This window comes from Hibiscus syriacus, unplaced genomic scaffold, assembly GCF_006381635.1.
Source record: "Hibiscus syriacus cultivar Baekdansim isolate YM2019G1 unplaced genomic scaffold, ASM638163v2 tig00011761_pilon, whole genome shotgun sequence".
NCBI lineage: Eukaryota > Viridiplantae > Streptophyta > Magnoliopsida > Malvales > Malvaceae > Hibiscus > Hibiscus syriacus.
Window position 1 is genome coordinate 1139346 of NW_024062256.1, and position 21343 is coordinate 1160688.

A 21343-nucleotide genomic window follows, 5' to 3' on the forward strand; every position below is an offset into this window, starting at 1 on the left:
AAAATATGAGAAATATCTAAGAAAATAATTTCCAACAAAGAAGTTGAGTTTCATAGGATACTCTTTAGAACGAAGGATCCAAAAACCTACTCCAACACTTTCTCATATTAGATTCATGAAAGGAATATATTTGAATTGCCTTATATTTATTTGAATTAAAATTACTTCATATAAGTGTAAGCCGTTTAGTCTAACTGAATTATCAATTATCTAAACTATTCAATTAGGTAACTTATTTAAAAATAACTAATTTCATTGCATGGATAACCATATAAACTGAAATCTTTAATTAAGATAATTATTAATTTACATGTTATTGAATTTTTATGTAATAAATAAAAAATTAAATCAATGGAAATCTATATCATCTTAACCTTTCTTATATATATTTCAAAGAATGCACGCAAATGATATTTTTTAAAATAAGGGTAAATTTCTTATTATTATTTTTAAAATTATTCATATACATAATTTTAAAAATAATTTTTTTCTTATATACGTAAACTAAATAAAAGAAACATTTTAGATATTCTATAACTTTTTTTCTAGATAATATGAAGTGAATTACAAGGTATAATCTATTCATAATTTTTTTAATCTATTGATAATATATATACTTTTTGCCTGCACGATTGTTTGAATCCAAATTTTATAATGATAATAATATATTATTTTATCATTGTGATCGTTCAATGAGTTTATGGAAATTACATAATTAAACTGACAATAAAATTAACGAAAATAATTGATTTATACTATTTTAATATTGTGAAGACTCGATTAACTTTTTCCATCAATGGAGGATCTATTAAGATGTTCACCCTGAAATTTAAATTTTTCGGATAATTACCTATTTTATTAATTGTGTCCACACTGAAATTATATTTATGTCCGCCCTATATAAAAATTTTATATGATTAATATATAAGTGTGTGTACACCCAAAAAAATATTTTTAGATTCGTCACTAACGGTGATTTGATCCTATATACACTATGTATAGTAGGTTAGGAGTTTTGACAATGAGATGAGTTGATGAATTGATGCAAAGATTTTCATCACAAAAATCTAGCAAAATACGCAATAGTGATTCACCCACCACCACCACCACCAGCAGTAAACAACGAAAGGTATTGATTTGATGATGGTAATGCAGATGGTGGTGTGTTTATTTGAGTGTCCCCTACAAATTTTCCTTCAAGATGCAGTGAACGAGAGCCCCAGTATTTCACCATCCAACAATGGAATCCAAAGAACAACTTACAAAGATACCTTATTTTTGAGACCATCATTTTTCGAACAAGACACACTTAAATTCCTTGTCAAAAAAAGCATCTTTCACGTGATGACAGTCCCGTTGCCTCATGTTCAACATGCCTTTTCTCTTCGTTAGGGTATCTTTTTGTCCTCATTCCTATATTATTGATCGTTTGTTGCTTTCGTATTTTTGTGCTATTCAATGTCATATTTTAAGAATTTGTCGATTTGAGTAATGGAAAGATGTTGGATAGATTTCAATCTTACCCTTTTCTTCCCATCTTTTTCTAGGGCTGTATTTCTAGGGATGACAATTTTTCAGATTCAACCAATCCATTAGGTTAGATTTTTTTTAAAATTGAGGGTCGAGATAAATCGAACAAGAAGTTTTTTTTAATTAAAATTTTCGGAGTTAGATTGGAACCGATTAGGTGAAATCCGTCTTGCTCCATTCCGATATAATTGTTGAAATATTTTTTGATTATTTTAAAATTATTTTATATAATATAGGTTTAATACTAAAATAAGTTCCCAAACTATACCCAAAATCTTGAATAGGTGTTTGAACTATTTTTTGACCCATCCAGATGTCTAACGTTACAAACGTTACCCATTTAGGTGCTTGAGCCATCAACGAAGTTAATTTCCCCATAAAGTGAATCGTGTCACAATCTGGTATTTTGAAATTTATTTTTTTAAATATTATATTTATAAAAAATCCTAATTTCTCTTAAATTATAAAAAGCCACAAAATAACTAAAATCCCCAAATCTTATCCTTAATTCGCCGTTGTCGCCCTTTCTGGCCATGACCGCTGCCGTCGACGTAGTCCCTTTCATCCTCCTAGTCATATGTCGTCGTAGTTACCATCGATTGGCCATCGAGATCATAATTTTCATCCTAGGGTTCATAGGATATAAAACGTCGATTCACAACTAAGGTATCTTTAGAACCCCAAAGCAAACATTGTAAAGGGATATTCTTCTCTCCATTTTCAAAAAAGTAATACAAAGCAAGAAAAAAACATTTCAAGGTTTTCTTTCCCGATTCCTTTAGAAGCTTTTTTCATTTTTTAATCTGAATCGAAATAAAAAAGAATAAGAGGTGTAGAAGAGTTTACCTAAGAGGGGTAGTTGAAAACGAAGAGTTCTGGTTCACCGTTGAGGTAAATGAGAAGGGTAACCACCGTCTCAGGTCGCTGGAGTCCTAGGAATCGAAGCATCGAAGGGGTTTTTTTTGGATTATTTAGAAACTCAGTTTTGTGATTCTAGCCCTAAATCGAGGTCCCATGTAGTGAATCGAAGGTGTTGGGGCTTGTTTGAGTGTCGATTTAGGTCGTCAGAGCAAAGAAGTCGAAAGGTCGGGTCATCTTTTAGGTTGTTTTAGGGTCATTTTAGGGCTCTCGATCTTAGGGTTGGGTGTTAGGAGGATAGATCGAAACTTTAGGAGGTTGTGTTGGGTATTTAAGGTTCGTTCGTCCACCGTTGATGGTGGTCGGTGGTGTTTTGACGAAGACAACGACGTTGGTGAGAAAATGAGAGAGGAGTGTATGTGAGTATTTTAGGGTTTATGCATAAAATGAAGAAAAAAAGAAAGAAGAAAAAGTGTGTTTTTTACCGAAACTTTAGTGGTAAATCTTTGAGTAGTCCCCTAACTTTTGTCACGTTTTTACATATTGGTCCTTAACCTTGTGTTTTTCATTTAATTTGGATTTTTTGAGTCCTAATTGCATTATTTTAATTTTAATTATTTGCTATTTAATATAATTAGAAATTTAGGTATAACTACACTTAGGTCCCCTTACTTTTAGCGTAAATTTGCACTCTGGTCACATGTTTGGTTTATTTTGATTTTACTTTAATTTTCGCGGTTTGATTTTGTCATTGTATAGATTTTACATGTTAGAGTATTTTAGGTTTACATTGGAATAACTATATTTATTTTAGTCCCTTTGACTTAGGCACATTTTTGCATTTAGATCACTATGTAAATTTTGAATTATATGTTTAATTTCAATTAATTTTTTTAATTTGGTCATTGCCTTGTAAATTATACTTGGTTTAAATTAGACCCTGAACTATTCTATTTTTTTAATTTAGTCCCTAACTTATTTAGCCTTAATTAAGTTTCTATAATTTTATCTTTTTCTTTTACTAGTTTAAATACATGTTTGTTTTTATCTATTCTCTTTTTTAATTATTGTTAATTTGTCAATCTTTTAGTTTAGGTTCCTTTAGTTTAGTTCTTAATTAGGGCCTTGGATTTTAGATTTAAACCTTAGATTTGGTCTTTTCCCTCTTAGTCTTTAAATTTAGGGAATAATTCGATTTGACTCTTGCATTAAGATGTCAGAGGGTTCATTTCGATTATTCGATTCCATAATTGGTAAAGATTAATTAGGATTAAAAATTAGAGCCTTAATTTTAGGTTCTTCACTCTTTAGTCCCTGAACCTTTTAATTAAATATTTATTTGATATAATTAATTAAGTTATTAATCAGAGCATTCACTTTAGGTTTAATTTTATCTTAGTCCTTTAATTTAGGGAATAACTTGATTTGGCTTTCGCATTAAGATGCTCGATGGTGCAAATCGACTATTGGATTCAATGATTGGTTAAAATAAAATAGGATTAATATTAGATACTTCACTTTCAGGTTTAGCCCTCTAAGTTCTTTAATTTTCATAATTTGACACTTTAAGTTAGGGATTGTCTTAATTAACCCACCTAGCATAATTAGTTCTTTAAAAAGGTGTTTGATTGCATTTGGTTAAAGGAGAAGGCAATGTTGATTTTTCAAGGAGTTAATAGCGTATCCTCCGCATTATGTTCAGGGGGTGACCGTTGGTGTTTCTTGAAGTAGGTGGACAACCTTTTCAAAACCCCATGTCATGATTTCTTAAACTCTGAGGTAATGTTTGTTTATTTGGTTCAATAATTGAGCTTTCACATACATGCTTGCGGGTGAAAGTTATTAGTCTCAATAAACGAGTATCCTTTTCAAATTTGCACCCATAATGATTTTTAAATTAAATAAAACCTCAAACTCAAATTTTCATATTTTAAATATAGGGTAATCGACTAGGTAACAATTTTTGGGCGGTGTGGGGTGCTAATCCTTCCACATCCACGTGTAACTAACTCCCGAACTCGATTTCCAATTTTCACAGACAAAACTGGTATTCTTGATAAAATAAATATTTTATTAAAATTACTTAATTTTAGGTGTTACAATCGCACCTTAAAAATGATTGGTGGCGACTCGCAACATTTCACAAATCTTTTCAAAGATAATCCCATTATTTTTCAAAAGTTGTTCTAGTTTTTACTAGTATGGTAAAAAAAATGGTGTCGACATATATAAAATTAGTCCGAATAGATTAAAATTATTTATTTATTTATAATTAAATCAAATTGGTTAGAAACCCATGTGAAAATTAGTTTCTTTCTTCTTTTAATTTCCCTTTTAACGAAAAAATGAAATAAAGTAAAATGATAAATTTTGACTGACAATGTGATGGAAAAAATTATCATTTAAAGAATTGCTATGTTGTTCATAATTCTTGGCAGCAGCTAGTTCATGGGAATTCTATGTTGTCTCTTTTTCTTAAGTTAAAGAGATTAAAGAATTGCTTGAAGAACTTAAACAAGGATTGTTATAGTAATATTTCAGCTAGAGTTAAACAAAAGAAAGATGAGCTAGAACATTTTCAACTCTCTACACTCCAAGGAAACAACTCTATTGATATTGAACTGAAACTGCAAAATGAACTTTACACTCTAGAAGCTACTGAAAATCTGTTCTTAAAACAGAAAGCTAAAATTCAATGGCTTAAAGAGGATAAATGTTCTAAATTTTTCCACTCTGTCATTGCTTCTAAAAATAAAAAAGACACTATAAGAGTTCTTGAAAATGACCAAGGCAGTATACTTGAATCTTTTGATGAAATTGCCTCTGAAATTATTCTCTACTTCAAAAGTCAATTGGGCAAGGATGATCCAAATGTCAAAAGCAGTGATCATCTAGCTCTCAATCAACTTCTTATTCTTAATTTACCTGTTGAAGCTACTGCTGATCTGGAAAAAGACATCACCACTGAAGAAATTAAAGAAGCATTCTTTGTTCAAGGAAATGACAAGGCTCCAGGACCTGATGGATTTACTCCTTATTTCTTCAAATTTACATGGTCAGTGGTTGGAGAGGATGTCATTAAGGCTATTAAATTCTTTTTCAGCAACTCTTTCATGCTGACAGCCTTTAACTCCACTATAATTGCCTTGATTCCTAAAATCACAAATCCTAGAAAAGTCAAGGATTATAGACCTATTTCTTGTTGATCTGTCATCTACAAATCAATTATCAAGATTCTTGTTAAAAGGCTGACTAATCTTCTGCCTGAAATCATTACTCTTAACCAGTCTGCCTTTGTCAAAGGTAGAAACATAGTTGACAATACTCTTCTTGCTCAAGAGCTTGTTAAAGGTTATAGAAGAAAGAATATTTCACCAAGATGTGCTATCAAGATAGACCTTCAGAAAGCTTTTGATTATATTCATTGGGGTTTCATTTCTTCAATTCTCAAAGCCATCAACCTGTCTCCTAAATTCATTGCCCGGATTGAAACTTGCTTCACTGAAGTTAGATATTCAATCTCTCTCAATGGTTCTTTAGTTGGTTACTTCAAAGGAGAAAGAGGTCTAAGGCAAGGTGATCATTTATCACCCATCCTGTTTGTTCTTGCAATGAATATTCTTTCAAAAATCCTCAATACTGCTGCTGCCAGAGGTATATTCGGGTTCCATCCAAAATGTAAACAAATTGGACTCACCCACTTAACTTTTGTAGATGATCTTCTTATTTTCTGCAAAGGAAATTTGGAATTAGTTATAGGAGTCACCTCTGTTCTACAGAAATTTTATGAAATTTCAGGACTTCAACTAAATGTTGCCAAATCAGATCTTTTTGTTGTTGGTATCTCAACAAGAACTCTTGCTCTATTTTACTCTCTACTGGGTTCAAGCATGGTCTCATTCCAGTCAGATATCTTGGTGTTCCCCTTTTTACCATAAAACTTTATGCTACTGACTGCTACCCTCTTAATGAAAAAATCAGATCTAAAATTCACCTATGGTCTGGAAAGCACCTTAGCTATACAGGAAGATTAGAACTTGTTAAAATTGTTCTCCAAAGTTTTGTTAACTTCTGGTGTAGACAGTTTGTTCTTCCCCAAGCTGTTATCAACAGAATTAACCAGCTTTGTTCTCGTTTTTTATGGAAGGGTGATGATACTGCTGCTACTAGAGATAGAGTTAGCTGGAGCAACATTTGTTGCCCTAAATCAGAAGGTGGGCTAGGATTAAAAGACCTTAAAACGTGGAACAAGATATGTTTGATAAAGCTTGTTCGTTATCTTCTAGCTAGTGAAGGATCGCTCTGGATTGCCTGGATTTATGCATATGTGATTAAAACAAAAGACTTCTCACAAATGTCTGAAAATGTCACTTATAGCTACTGCTTTAACAGTCTTCTGAAACTGAGATCCGAGGCCATCCCTATTCTTAATATAGAAGTTTCTAGTTCTAAAAGCATTTGGGAAGAGTTACATTACAAGCATGAAAAAGTTTTCTGGCACAAACTTCTCTGGTTTCCCCTTTATATTCCAAAATTCAACATCATTACTTGGTTTACAGTCTTGGATAGACTCCCTACTCGAGATAGACTTATTCGAATGGGGATCACTACTGTAGGCTCTTGCATTTTATGTAATGATGCCTTTGAAACGAGGAATCACTTGTTTGTTGATTGTACTATGGTTGCTGCTCTTTGGAATAGAATTCTAAATTTTTCTCTTTTGAACAAGCCTCATATGTCTTGGGATTCTTTTCTTGCTTGGGCATCTTTGACTTGGAAAGGAAAATAACTTCGTACAACTATATTGAAGATTGCTTGGTGTTCTTTCATTTACTATGTTTGGGAATAAAGAAATAGACGTTTATTTCAAGGACGATTTAGAACCATTGATGATTTACTTATTTCCATTAAGGAGATTGTTAGTACTCAACTTAGGAATGGAGTTATTAACAATCTTGATTTTGTTAATATGCAGCTTAGTTCCAATTGGGGTATAGGATAATCATTCTTTTGTTGTAAATAGCATGATTTGATCCTTGTTTGGGATGCTTTGTTTTGTAACCTTCTTTGGATAATAAAATCTTGCTTATCAAAAAAAAATTATCATTTAAGGAAAATTATCTTTTTAGATAGAATGATTGCTACAATATATCTCGGAGAATATCCGGACAATATAACGTGTTTAGAAAAATGATTGAATAACCTAATGTCTTTCTCCTAATTATACGCATGATTATCTTTATATGAATTAGTTGAGCTATACAGAAGATGTCTCATAGTTCATACATCTTCATGAAGACCCATATTATTCCGTGTGTATTCTTATTTGAAAAAGTAGTTTAAGAGATGTAATAGATGAAAAATTTTGCCATCTCATTATCGTCCTCATTTTGTCAAACAAAATTGAAAAAAAAAACGAAATATAAAAAAAATCAAATACTTAAAATATTAATCATTTGATGTTCATAGTTTTGCCAGACCGCAGAGTGGGAATACCATACCTCGTGGCCAGTGTCGGATGGCAAATAGATATAGAATCAGTTCGCCGCATACCATACCAACGGCGGTGCTTTCAACACTTCCATTAGACCATTACTATGAGTCCCATCCCGTGCCTCGTAAAAGATTCCTTCTCTCTTTCTTTTGCCTCTTTTCATTTCTCATCATTTTGTTCACTCAGTCCACTCTCTCCAATCAATTTTGCTACTAAATTATACCAGTAATCACTCAATTATATTTTCTTTTCATTTTAATTATAATTTTTGAATTCTTATTAATTAGATCATCCAATTATTTAAATATATTCAAACAGAATACTAATTATTAATATTTATTAGAAGTGCCGATATATTAGTTAATAAAATTAATATAATTATATATTTGGTCATCAATATTTATATATTCTATTAATTTAATCATAATTTTAATTTAATTTGATAAAATTTAATCTCCAATTAGATAGTAAAATATGTCACAACTAGATTAAAAGATATTTTATTAATTTTAATTATTTTTCTTTTATTTTGTTTAGCTCGTGTCACCACCTTTTTAAGGCAAAATAATGTATAATTCTTATTTGTAGCCGAAGGAGATCGAACCATAACCTTTAACTCCCTTGTGCATACCAAAACCATTGGACTAAATAATCCATTTGGAATAGTTTTACAACATTTTATATATTAGCTTTTAAGTTGAAGAAAAATTGAAAGAAAATAAAGCTTATATAGGGATACGAACTTGGATCTCCAAAAGCATTCGAGATGCTTCTACCATTAAATCAACACCAATTTTAATCCATATATCACAAAATTTTATATTTATTAATAAAAACAATAAAATAAATCTAACTTTGATTTTTTAGAGAACGTATAATCCCAAAATTATTTAAGCAAATTTTAATTAATGATTTATAAGTACGTGTATTTCATATATTTTAAAATATAGTTAATATAATATTCCAAATAAAAATAAATTTAATGTTTTAAAATTAATTTCATCAAAGTTTGAATTCAGATTTTAAACTATATTTATTTTTATAGAATTAAAGTATAATTTTAATTTTTAACTTAATTAATAATATTTATATATTTATTTATATATATATAATGATTAATTATATTAAAAAATAATTTAATTCCCATCATTCACTGTTTCAACTTTGAATTTTCCGCGGCATTGGCAGAAGCTTTATTTTCTTTCAATTTTTCTTCAATTTAAAAAGTAACATATAAAATGTTGTAAAACCATGCCAAATGGACTGCTTAGTCTAATGGCTTATGCGTGCTCAAGGAAGCTAAAGGTTATTGGTTTGATCCTCATCAGCTACAAATAAGCAATTTTCATTGTTTTACCAATAAAAAGGTGGTGACACGTGTCACCACCTTATTATAAGTAAAACAATATAAATTAAATAATTAAAATTAATAAAATATCTTCCAATTTAGTTGTGCATATCACCGTCTAATTGGAGATTAAATTTTATCAAATTAAATTAAAATTATGACCAAATTAATAGAAGATATAAATATTGAAGATCTAATGTGTAATTATATTAATTTTATTAACTATCATGTCAGCACTTTCGTTAAATATTAATAGCTAGTGGTTTGATTGAATGCATTTAAATAGTTGGGTGGTTTGATTGACAATAATTAAAAAATGGTGGTCAAAATGAAAATGACCTATAGTTGGGTGGTCATTGATATAGTTTACCCTAATATTTTTTTATTAAGTTAAGCTAATTATACAGTAGTATTTGTTCTAATCACTCACAATGAACGTTCAATCACCATGCTACAACTGTTGATACTCAAACTCGTGACTTCTAAGAACAATAACAATTCTTTTAATCACTGAGATAAATTGGTTCGTGCCGTATTTTCAATCAAATTAAATTTATAATTTTTGGAAATCTAATATATTAATCATTTAAAATACCTATTAATATTGTTTTCCTATGAAATCTCATTTTCTTATACACCTCAAAATAGTAAATAACATTGAATTTTGGCAAATGTCATGTAGAGAGTAATGCAAATAATCACAAAAAAAATACTAGTCCATTTGAGATGGAAGAAGATATTAAATTTTCTAAAACTTTGGCAAATCAAGTTTTTAAATTTATTTGCATGAATCAAGTGATCTCAATGGTTAAATAAATGTTTGTTATCCTTAAAAGTTTCAGGCTCGAGCACCAACGACTGCAGGCTATTTGAATGCCTATTATCAAATGATTGAGAGTCTTTAGAACATACACAACCACTTAAAATCACCTTTAGATTAAACCAAAAAAGTTTTTAAATTTATCCATGATAATGTACAATAAATAGTATTGTATAACCTATTTTTTTCCTTCTTTCTTTCTATTCTTTAATGTTTCTTTGAAAACATCAAGTCCGAGCGTCATTGTTTTTTTAAATTTGTTATTTAGATATAAATAAACATCCTTCTCGATTTTATTTCTTTCTTATTGCATATCCTTAAATTGTTTGTTTTTATCTACTTTTATGACACGGTTGTTCATTTTCTTTTATCCCTAAAGTATGCATTAAGGGAACGTTTTAATTTTATTTTCTTCATGCCTTTGAACTTTCATGTTAGGTTATATCACTTTTGTTGTACCTTACCTTTTACCCTTTTTTATTTAATGAAAATCCAGCTTTTATTAAAAAGTTATAAAATTTATCTGAATACGGCCTTCCATAGATCCAACCCATTTTTGTTTTTCTCTATGAAATAACAACGGAAATACAGCCCATCATATATATGCAGCAATGAACTTAGTTTAGAAGGGTGAAAAAGATGAGATTTAATTTTCTTCAAGGTTCTACATCTCGTTTATTTCCTTATAAACCTTGAATTTCTATCACACATTCTCTTGTTCTTCTTAGCACTTAACTTTGTTTTGGGTTTTAATTAAAGTATTGGGTCGTTAAATCAAAACGGTATGATGACATGGACAACATAAAGGCTGAACCAGAAAATGATAAACGACATAGTATTAGTGGTGATATAAGTATGATTTTTTTTTATTTCTTCTTCTTGAACCGTCATCACTCTTTCCTATGAATCAAAAACTCAATATTGCCACCTCTATATTGCCTTACCGTCTTTCAACGACATCTTCAACAATTGAGGACACCGATCTAAAGCTCTTATTTTCCTCTTACTTTCAATTGGTTTACTTTTCTCAAAATTTAAAAATCTCATGAGAATATTTATTTATTTTAAGTTGTTAAAACCAAATGTTGAATTTAATAAGGTTTATATCAGTATATGATAATAAAAAACAATTTTAAATATTGAAATCGATTATATTTTAGATAAATTTCGAATTTAATCATACATTTATCTAAAATTTCTATCTTGTCAATAAAAAAAACATTTCTACAAAATACTATATTATTTTTTAAATAAAATTTTTAAATATCTTATATCTTTATTGTGGTCATCCTTCGTTGCTTTACCCGAGCTTAAGGCTCCCTCTGGTTAATAAGTGTCAAACACTCATTGGAAGGGTAATTGTTTGAAGGTCGCCTTTCATGCATCGACCTTGTCAATTCTGATTGAGATGGAGGTTCAAATTCACTAGTCCCAACAGGATGATCTTCCGTTGATGACATTTCTGCAGAAGATTCCTCTCCACATAGTTCTTTCACATGTGATTCTTTTGTAATAGCTTCTCGTCTCATCATCACTCACAATGGATGTTCAAACCTACTATCGATATCTTCATCCAAAGCTCTTAGAAAGAGAATGATTGATGATCATAATAATTGTTTTTAGGGTAAACTACATAAATGACCACCCAACTATAGGTTTGGTCTTGAAATGATCACTATTTTTAAATTTACATTAATACGACCACTGAAATATTTAAATGGTTTTAATATAGCTAACTGCCGTTAACTTTTAACAGAAGTGTTTACATGACAGTTAACAAAATTGGTAAGTGTAGGTCCTTGTAAAGTTACGTATTTGAGGCTCTAGCATCATGCTTTGTTTTATTTCATTTTGGTCATTACTTGTATATGATTTGATTCCTAGAATTTTCATTTAATGCAATTTGATCATAGTTCTGTTTTTAATTTGTCTAATGCCTTAATTTGAGCATTAACTTTTAACCTTTTATTCTAGTCATGTATTAAATTTGTAAACTAAATCCCCTCGATTTTAGAATTAATCACTCAGTCAATTCTCACACTTGTTCAGGCTTAGGCAGAAAAATAAAACTAAAATAACTTAATTGCATTTGAGCCCAAGATCAGTTAGTAACCAATCAAAGGCTTAACCAATAGGCTAAATCTAATATTTAGGAATCAATAAAAATATTTCTATATATTATAGTTAATGATAGAAATAAAATAGACAAGTGAGAACTTAAATCTAGGCCAATTGAGAATATGATAACACTTAGATTGCTAAAAAAACTAATATTTAGGAATAAAATAAAATATTTTTATAATATTTTTAAATTAAATTTATTTATTTATGATTATATATATGAAATTATATTTAAAATTAAATTAAAAATTTATTTAACATACCCGAACTCACGAGCAAAATCTAAAATCAAAAGATAAATTTATAATTTGAATCTTAAATATTTTTTTTCTTATGATTATAATTTAAAGTTTAAATTATTTTTTTGAATGATCACATATATATAATCATTAAAAAATAAATATGAAAACAATAAATTTTGTTTAAAAATACTAAAATCTTAAATCAATTATAAATAAACTATTAGATTTATCAAATTAATTAAATTAAAATTAAAAACCCTCTAATCAGAATGTGACATGTGTCACAATTTGATTGAAGAATAAATTTATTAAATTAAATTGAAATTAGGAACTAATTAAAAATTAAGAATTAAAGTTAATCTTGTGATCAAATTGATTAATTCTAAAATCTAAGGGATTTAATCTATAAATTTAATACATGATCAGAATAAAATATTTTTAAAGTTAATGCTCAAATTAATGCATTAGACAAATTAAAAATAGAGTCAAGATCAAATTGCATTAAATTAAAAATCAAAGGGAACAAATCATAGATATGAAGTGACCAAAATGGAAGAAAACAAAGCAGAGTTCCAGCGTCACGAATACGTAACTTTACAAGGACATGCACCCTAATTATACTAATTTTATTAACAGTCACATAAATACTTCCGTTAAATGTTAATGCATATGACTATATTGAAACTATTTAAATAGTTCAGTGGTCATATTGACGCAAATTTAAAATGGTGGTCATTTTGAGACCAACCCATAGTTGGATGGTCATTTATTTAGTTTACCCCTGTTTTACTGTCTCTTCCCAAAATGACTTGGACAATTTGACATTTGAAAGGATGCTTTGAACTCCTTCAGTGGTCCGATTCCTTCTCTCAGTGACACCATTTAATTACGATGCCTTAATTGGAGTCTTTTCGAGCATGATACCAAACACTTGTAATATGTCTCAAAAGGGCCTCGATACTCTTCACCATTGTCTACTCTCACACATTTAAACTTTTTTCGAGTTTCACTTTCTATCTTGGCATGAAACCCTTTGAATACCCTAAGCACATGGTCTTTTATTTTCAACAAGTATACTCAAACCTTTCTCGAATTAACATCAATAAAAGTAAAATTATAAAAGCTTCACCAAGAGAAGCTTTAGACATTGAGCAAACATCAGTGTGTGGTAAATCAAGAGCATGGTTTCTTCTATGCAATTCATAAACTCGACAAAATGAAACTCTATGTTATATATTCAAGTGACTTACCCTTTACTTCGGGAAGATGCTCCTTTCAGACTATGATTTACAATCCTTTCATGCTCATGTGATTGTGAACTAACCTCTTATATTATAACTCCAAGCATGCATTGTCATCAGTACATAGGCTTCTCCCTTGTGTAACTTTTCTTGCATTATATACAAGGAGTCTTACTTGTTTCCCTTAGCAATGATCATACTAGTTCTGGAGAGTTTCCATTTTCGTCCACCAAAATGATTCAAATATCCAACATCATCTAGTTTTCGGATGAAAATAAGGTTAATACGCATGTCTGGCACATATCGAACATCCTTTAATAAGATTTCACAATTAATATTGGTTTTTAAAATTACATTGTGAAATACCCACAATGTTGCTAGTTACCTGACTTTCCATTTCCATTGAACCAAAATTACCACTTCGGTATGTTGAGAAAAACTCTCAATGTGGGGTTACATGAAATGAAACCCCCGAGTCAACAATATATGAGCAATCATCATGTGCAATATTGAGATAATATTCTTCTCCAAATAGAAAGGTCCCAGCCTCATTTTCCTTCACAATTATTGCGGTTGTGCTTTTGTCTATAGTTTTATTTGAATCAATTTGGTCGGACTTGATTGTCCTATTCTTTTGATCTCTTTCGAGATTTTAACACACTTACTTCTAGTGATTTGGCTTTCTACAATAGTAACAAAAACATGTCGGAGCATGATTTGGATTGATCACGGGATTTATCATTAGATTTGGCATGACATCTTTCTTGGCTCTTATTCCTTCCCTGATTCTCTAGTATATTGACTCCGAAATGGTTTGAATGATCTCAATCCTTCTATCTAGTTTTTTTCATTCATCAAACTTTCTGATGCAATATCCATGGTGATCTTATCTCAGTCCTATCTATGGAACAAAGCAACTTTTCGTAGCAAAAACTGTACAAGCAGTTCTTGTTGGGATTGTGGTCGGCAGTATATTTAACATTGAGCAAATAAAATATACAAATTCATGATAAGATGAAGTTAATGGACTCAAAATGTAGATTTCGAGCCAATTCAGATACACAAATTTTCGCAATATCCTGCCGTATTTCTCTTGGTCCACTGCGACCAAATTGCCAAGATTTCTCAGGTCTAGTTTCACAATTCATGTTTTCCATGATCTAGGGCTTTTATGTGTTAGTGGGGAAGAAAAAGCGTTAATAAAGACCCTAAAAATAATTTTTGAATTTAAATTTAATTTTGATATATATTAATGAAAAAATCTGATTTAGAAAATAAAATATGTACGTAAATGATGTGGGAAAAAAGATTGATGTGGACTTTTTAATTAGTTGAGACTATTAATGTTATGGTGAAAAGAGTTCATGAAATAATTAGTTGAAAATGGTGATTGATTCGGTTTTGTCTTGGAGAAGTGGACGGCTAAGCGTGGCTTTAACGTAGATTGAACCTGGACTGCTTTTGAGGAGAAGATTAAGAGACCAATGAGAGGCATTGGGGCGTTTGTGCTTGCATAGGTCTCGGTAGGAGAAGTAAATACGAAATGCCATAACCCTTCTTGGGATTATCTATTTGATTTATATCTATTAATCCAGATTAGATATTCTAATATTATTATTCAAACCATATGTTTTCAAAGTGTTATACTGAGCAATATACTTATAATTATTAATTACATGCAATTAAATAGCTAAGATACTGCATCTTATCTATGCCACAGATTCTGCTTTTTCTAGGCGGTTGGCCAACTCGGATTCCGATATCCTGAAATGGTAGATTTGGATGTTCTCGACATCAAGCTTCTTGAAATTACTTCCTTTCCTTGTCACAAGAAAATTTCCCCAGTTGTAAGGCCTGTATCTGGCTGGATTTTCTTCACGTGTCAGTTCTTCCAAGGGCTTAATCATGGTGTAATGAGCCGGGTTAAAGAAGAAGGGGATCGAAAACCTTTCCTTCTCCGAATTCACCATCACCCTATGCTCCACGCTCTCATATCTTTCATTGCTCCAAACCTGTTTATGTGCAAAATTATATCATAAATTTTTGTACGATCTGTTCATGGATCGAGTCAGGTTCAAATCAAGCTTAAATACGCTTTCGTTATTTTTAGTTGATTCGAGTTACCTGTATTATGTCACCAACATTAATGATAAATGCATTCGGAGTAGGCTTAACTCGGATCCACTCTCCGTCTGATTTCCGCTTCACTTCCAACCCTCCGACGTCATCTTGAGCGAGGACGGTTAAGCCACCGGCATCCTTGTGCCGGCCAACGCCAAGAGCTAGTTCCGGAGCAGGGCAAGGTGGATAGTGGTTAAGCCTAACGAAGCTGGTTTGATCCTTGAAGAAGCCATTAAAAGAATCTGCCGGCAAGCCTAAGCTCAAGGCAATAAGTTCCATCAGCTTGAAGGATAATTTTTCCACTTCCCCTGCGTATTCTTCGCACGCCTCTCTGTCAAACAATTATATGTCACAAATCGTATAAAATATGTATTCGATACATGTTCAATGTATAAACATATACAAAAATGGTAAGTACATGCTAAAGTCTCGGTAAATTTCATACATAATAATAAGGATAAACTATACTAGATACCACTATACTTTAGGTGATGTATTGTTTATACATTAAACTTTTAAAGATACATTAAACTTTTAATTTCTTTAATTATAGCATTAGACTTTGGTTTTAAATTCATTTATGTCATTAGGCAATTAAAGTCCAAATAGTGTGATGACCCAGACAAAACGAAATTGTTTTGTGATGCCTAAAATGACATCATTAAGAATTGAACTTTAGTAGTATACCAATTTTGCACTATTTCAATTGTCACCAACAATCAATCAATGTCTTCTATTGACCTTTTTTCGAAATAAGATCGGTACGAAAATGATTGTGTTTCACCCCTCTTTCTTCTCCTAAGATTAATTTTCTTGAAATCCACTCAAAATCGAGGAAATTAAACAAAAAATCTAACATTTATAGGGATTTTCGGCCTTTCTTAGTTTTGAGGAATTTGAGTTGTTTGTTCAAAAATTCGAATGGTGAGAAGTTTCGAGAAATGAACAACATACTTCAAAACTAGTCTCATTAAACTATCGTCTAAAGAAATCACGGTGTTAGCAAGTTGAACTTTCAAATGTATTTTTATCGATTTTAAATGAATTTAATAGAAAAACAATACTTGGAAAAGAAAGAACAATGAAGTACAAATATTTTGGTATTAACCTTGCCGTGAAAGATGACCGATAACAGAAAGCGATTGACTACTAACGACGGTCGAAAAAGTGTAATGATAAAAAACGAACTATTTAGAAGTTTAGTGACAAAATCGATACATTATTAAAGTTTAGTGATTAAAATGACATTATTTTAATCATCAATATTTTTCTTCAAAATGATATCATTTTATCCATGTCATCACAATAATAAAAAGATCTATCCGCATTATCACATGATAAAATTTAACGACAAATGATATAATCGAAATTAACTAAAATTTAATGTTATAATTAAAGAAATTAATATTTCAGTGATATACCTTAGCTGGGGCGGGTATTCAGGCCATTGATTATGCCACTCAGCCACTTGTTTGTTATCAGGGCGAGTAGAAGCTGGAACTATGGTTGGATTCTGCACTGTGAAATCAAACACCTCTTTCCAATCTCTAACGTTCTTCGTATGCTCGGAGTCATAATACCCTGAAACCCTCATTTCATCTCTCCTGATCTTCACCTTCTCCTCCAACGGCTGGTCAAAAAAATCCTTGGCTGCCTTCTCAAGCTTTTCACGTTTCTCCAAGGGCACCCCGTGGTTGATCACTTGGAAGAAACCCCATTTCTTACAAGCGTCACCTACGTCGGAAACCAGACTAGCCTCCGAAACCGCATCAGCTGAGTTCAACACTGAATTAAGATTGATCAAGGGTATTCCTTCAGCTTCGATGGTGGCGAGTTTTGGCCTGTGCTGGATGTCTTGGACGAAAGCTGGATCAACTTCGCCCATTGTCTTTGCTGTTGTTTTGCAATAAAAAAGTAGTTGAACATGGTAAGTGGAGTGCTAAGAAGAGTGGTTTATATGGGTTTTAACGTAGATTGAACCTGGACTGCTTTTGAGGAAAAATTAAGAGGGTAACTAGGTAAAGGAAATATGGACAAAATCCTATTACTGAACTTTCGAGCGAGGCCAGTGAGTGGCAGTGGCGTTTGTGCTTGCGTAGGCCTCGATAGTATAATTGACTACGGAATGTGAAAAAATAGCAACAAGAGAACAAAATTCCATTACGAAACGGAAAAAAAAATACATATTTGAACAATTTTCAGATGTTTTCAAATAGCCCAAAATAGTCATCATACTATTCATTATATTCAAATCTCGATCATTTCCGTTAAAAATAGGTAGTTGTTTAAGCTGGACGTTAACATAATGACTGAGATATGATAGTCGTTTGAGATTCTAGGATTAGATTTTATCATATCACAGTCAACAGGTTAACGTTTAGCTCAGAATATCGTCCACTTTTTAATGGAAAATGACGAGTTTGAAACATAATAAATGGTCGGGTGATCATTTTGTAATTTTTAATAGTCGAGAAACTCAACAAAGCAACACTCTATAATCAAAAAACTATTTTATAATTTTTAATTACTAAGAAACTTAATAAAGTAATTCCCTATAGTCAGGGATCATACGTGTACTTCACCCTATGCATATACACAGTTTAATATTCGGTCATGTTTTTTGTTTGGATTTTCTTAGAGCATGGGCAAATATTCGGTCATGTTATTGAAACTTTGGGTACTTCATGAAGCTCTCGGCCATGCAAAGAGACTAGGATTCACCAAATCTTGGAATTGAGGAGGATAACGTCGTAGTGGTTTGACTGCTCCAACACATCCACTAAGAGGTCCGTGCCGGATAAATCTCTCGTGAGCAAAATCAGGCAGCGAATTTTTGGCAAAGTTGTACCGAAGGCAACCTTTGGACAAAATCACCTTCACCATCTTTCATAGCTCAACCAAATCATCTTCAGACCCATTATGTCTACCTTCAACCTCCATCAACACAAACTCACATCCATACACTACCCAACTTCACCGTTCACTACACCCCACCATTCAATCTCATAGTAGCTTGTTGTGTGAGGATTATCAAGTCTGCTTGCTTATTTTCGAATTCTCAACTCGTTTGCATTGACATTTTCAGTTTACATTTCAAATACATCTTCAATTGTCACGACATATCCATTTGCTACATGCCACATTGCCATCACAATTCCACAATACTATTAAACCCACATTTGCGCACAGTTCATTTTGCCACAACACTTTCATTTGTGCATACCACCACACTGACAATACTTAAATAATTTAATATTCGTGTTTTAACTCAACTGGCAGTTTCTTTCAATCATCGTGGGAATGATACTCACTCACACTTTATTACTTGTGTGATTGTGTATACTTGTATATAATTTGTATCCAGTTTATAGTACACACTACACGCAACAATGGGTGTGATCAAAGCTGTCCAAACCTATAACGCCAATGGACACTCCCGGATAACATGAGAGGTGCTCTCAACCAAAGCTCCACAAATATTGCAACTAGGATCTCCTGAAATGTGCCGTCGAACCCTCTCTTCATTTGAAGGCAACCACCCTTTGCAAAGCTTCCAAAGAAGCATTCTAATCCAAGGCAATCCCCGATACTTCCCAGTTATGGTCCATGGAATTATCGGATCAACCAAATCGTATTGCATTCTTTCTTTATACGTCAATGCCACTCTGAGTTCCCTCCATTTTCCACACTTCTAGTCAACCGTATCTTGTCCTCCATTGGTTAGCGGTGGTCGGACGACAAGGAAAGATAGGCAGACAACATCAGGGACAAGGAAACGTAACAAGTCCCAATCCAATTCCAGTAACCATCGCACTTACAGTTGAACCCTTGGTGGGTTGCTCATCATGCAGAAGATAATAATTGATCAAAGGTCCCAAATCACCAAGCCAAGCATCATACTGGAATCTATCATCGCTCCATTCCGTAAATTCCATACAATATTTGGCTTTATATCTGACCAAACTACCGACATCCCTTTCCAAAACCTTGAACAACCCATACGATGAAGATTTTCCGGGACCAACTCCTGAATTTTGTACTTGAACGTAAAACTCGTGCCCAGAGTTGGCCATGATCATGAATCATATTGTACACCATTTTCATAAAAAATGCTTCGTTTTGAGTCTGAACTCGCTTCAAGCCAAGGACACCAATTTCCATAGGTTTGCAAAGATCCTACCATTTCACAAGATGCATAGCACGTTTATCTTCCGTTCCACCCCAAATGAAATTGTGTATTAAGCGCTCAATGGACTCGCAAATATTATTTGGAAGACAGGCAGTTTGCATGGCATAAGAGGGGATAGCCGTTAAGAACGTTTTCGTCAAAGTAATTCTCCCAGAAAAAGACAAAAAACGACCTTTCCATCCGGCCAAACAGTTTGAAATTTTGACATTATTTGTTTTAATTTTATATACATATCAACCGTCACTATACATATTATACACATATATCGTGTACACATACTAAATATGCTTTCATTGTCATACACTCGTATTATCAACACTTATACAAAATATTCTTACTGGATAGTCGAGATTTAAAAATTTTGCATCAGAATGTAGTTAAGAAACATCGTAGGTCTTTCCAATCAATCATATACACATCTAATCTTATTTCAATTAATTGAAAGGCATATTCTCAAACCTTACTACATTGTATAATTAGTTAGCATATAAGCACATTCATCTTGCTTCTAAGTATTCAAGTTCTCAATTTTATGATCTTATGGCCTTATGCTCAAGAAATATTTAAAAGTTTAATAATATGAAAAATACTATAATTCTTTCAATTAAATTTATAGTTAATATATATCGGTAGACTCAAGATGATGAGAGACACTTGAAAATAATAGACATGCGGTGGCCGTTGGATGTTCAACACCCCGGTTGTAGCTAGTGGGCTGTTAACCCAAGCTTTCCCGAAGATGCCATCCAAACTTCCAGAGGCCAGCTGTCCTGTTTGGGTAACCAACTTGGAGTGTACCTGCAACAAACGAATGCATAAAATGAATTTTTCCAGCCACGTAGAGAGGACAGCAAAGCAGGCAGTTATGGAGGAAGAAAATTGCATTAGAAAATGGGAGGTGGGGGAAACGGAAAAACCACTCATCATCAGTAAAAACAGGGATTCATTAAATGGGGAAAAATAGTTTTGTGAGGGGGATTCATTGTAAATAGAGAAAAAACAGTGTGCGTAAAGGGAACTCTTCCTCATATTCGTGAAGGAAGCAATGTAACGCGGGGGTGCCATCTTCCTTTTTTTTCTCAAAAAATCGAGAATCATTGTAACAAGAGGTGCTTCCTCTGCCAGATTCAAAAGGAAATATAGTGTAACAGGGGTCTTTCCCATTATTTTTCAATCAAAGAAAGACGGTGACTCTTTCCCTCATCAATTTTGAAAAAATCAAACACAAAGCAATAAAAAATCTCTTACTGATTGTTTTCGAAAAACAGAGCAAATATACATCTTAAAGGTATTTTTCAGTTTTGTATTTTTATTTTGAGGGCTTTGTTTTGTATGCATGTAGAATCAGAAACAAAAAAAGAAGGAAAATAAAAAAAGTT

At 31.9% G+C, this 21343-nt stretch overlaps 1 protein-coding gene across 1 annotated transcript; it reads right to left on the reverse strand.

Annotated features, from left to right (window-relative positions):
* Positions 1-15304: 15304 nt before the first annotated feature.
* LOC120204967 (protein DMR6-LIKE OXYGENASE 2-like) lies at positions 15305-17675 on the reverse strand. The gene is made up of 3 exons (XM_039204944.1): positions 17197-17675; positions 15779-16106; positions 15305-15666 (listed from the first exon to the last, which is right to left on the reverse strand). Exons 1-3 carry the CDS (start codon positions 17658-17660, stop codon positions 15364-15366), a joined length of 1095 nt encoding a protein of 364 aa, XP_039060875.1. The 5' UTR covers positions 17661-17675; the 3' UTR covers positions 15305-15363.
* Positions 17676-21343: the final 3668 nt, after the last annotated feature.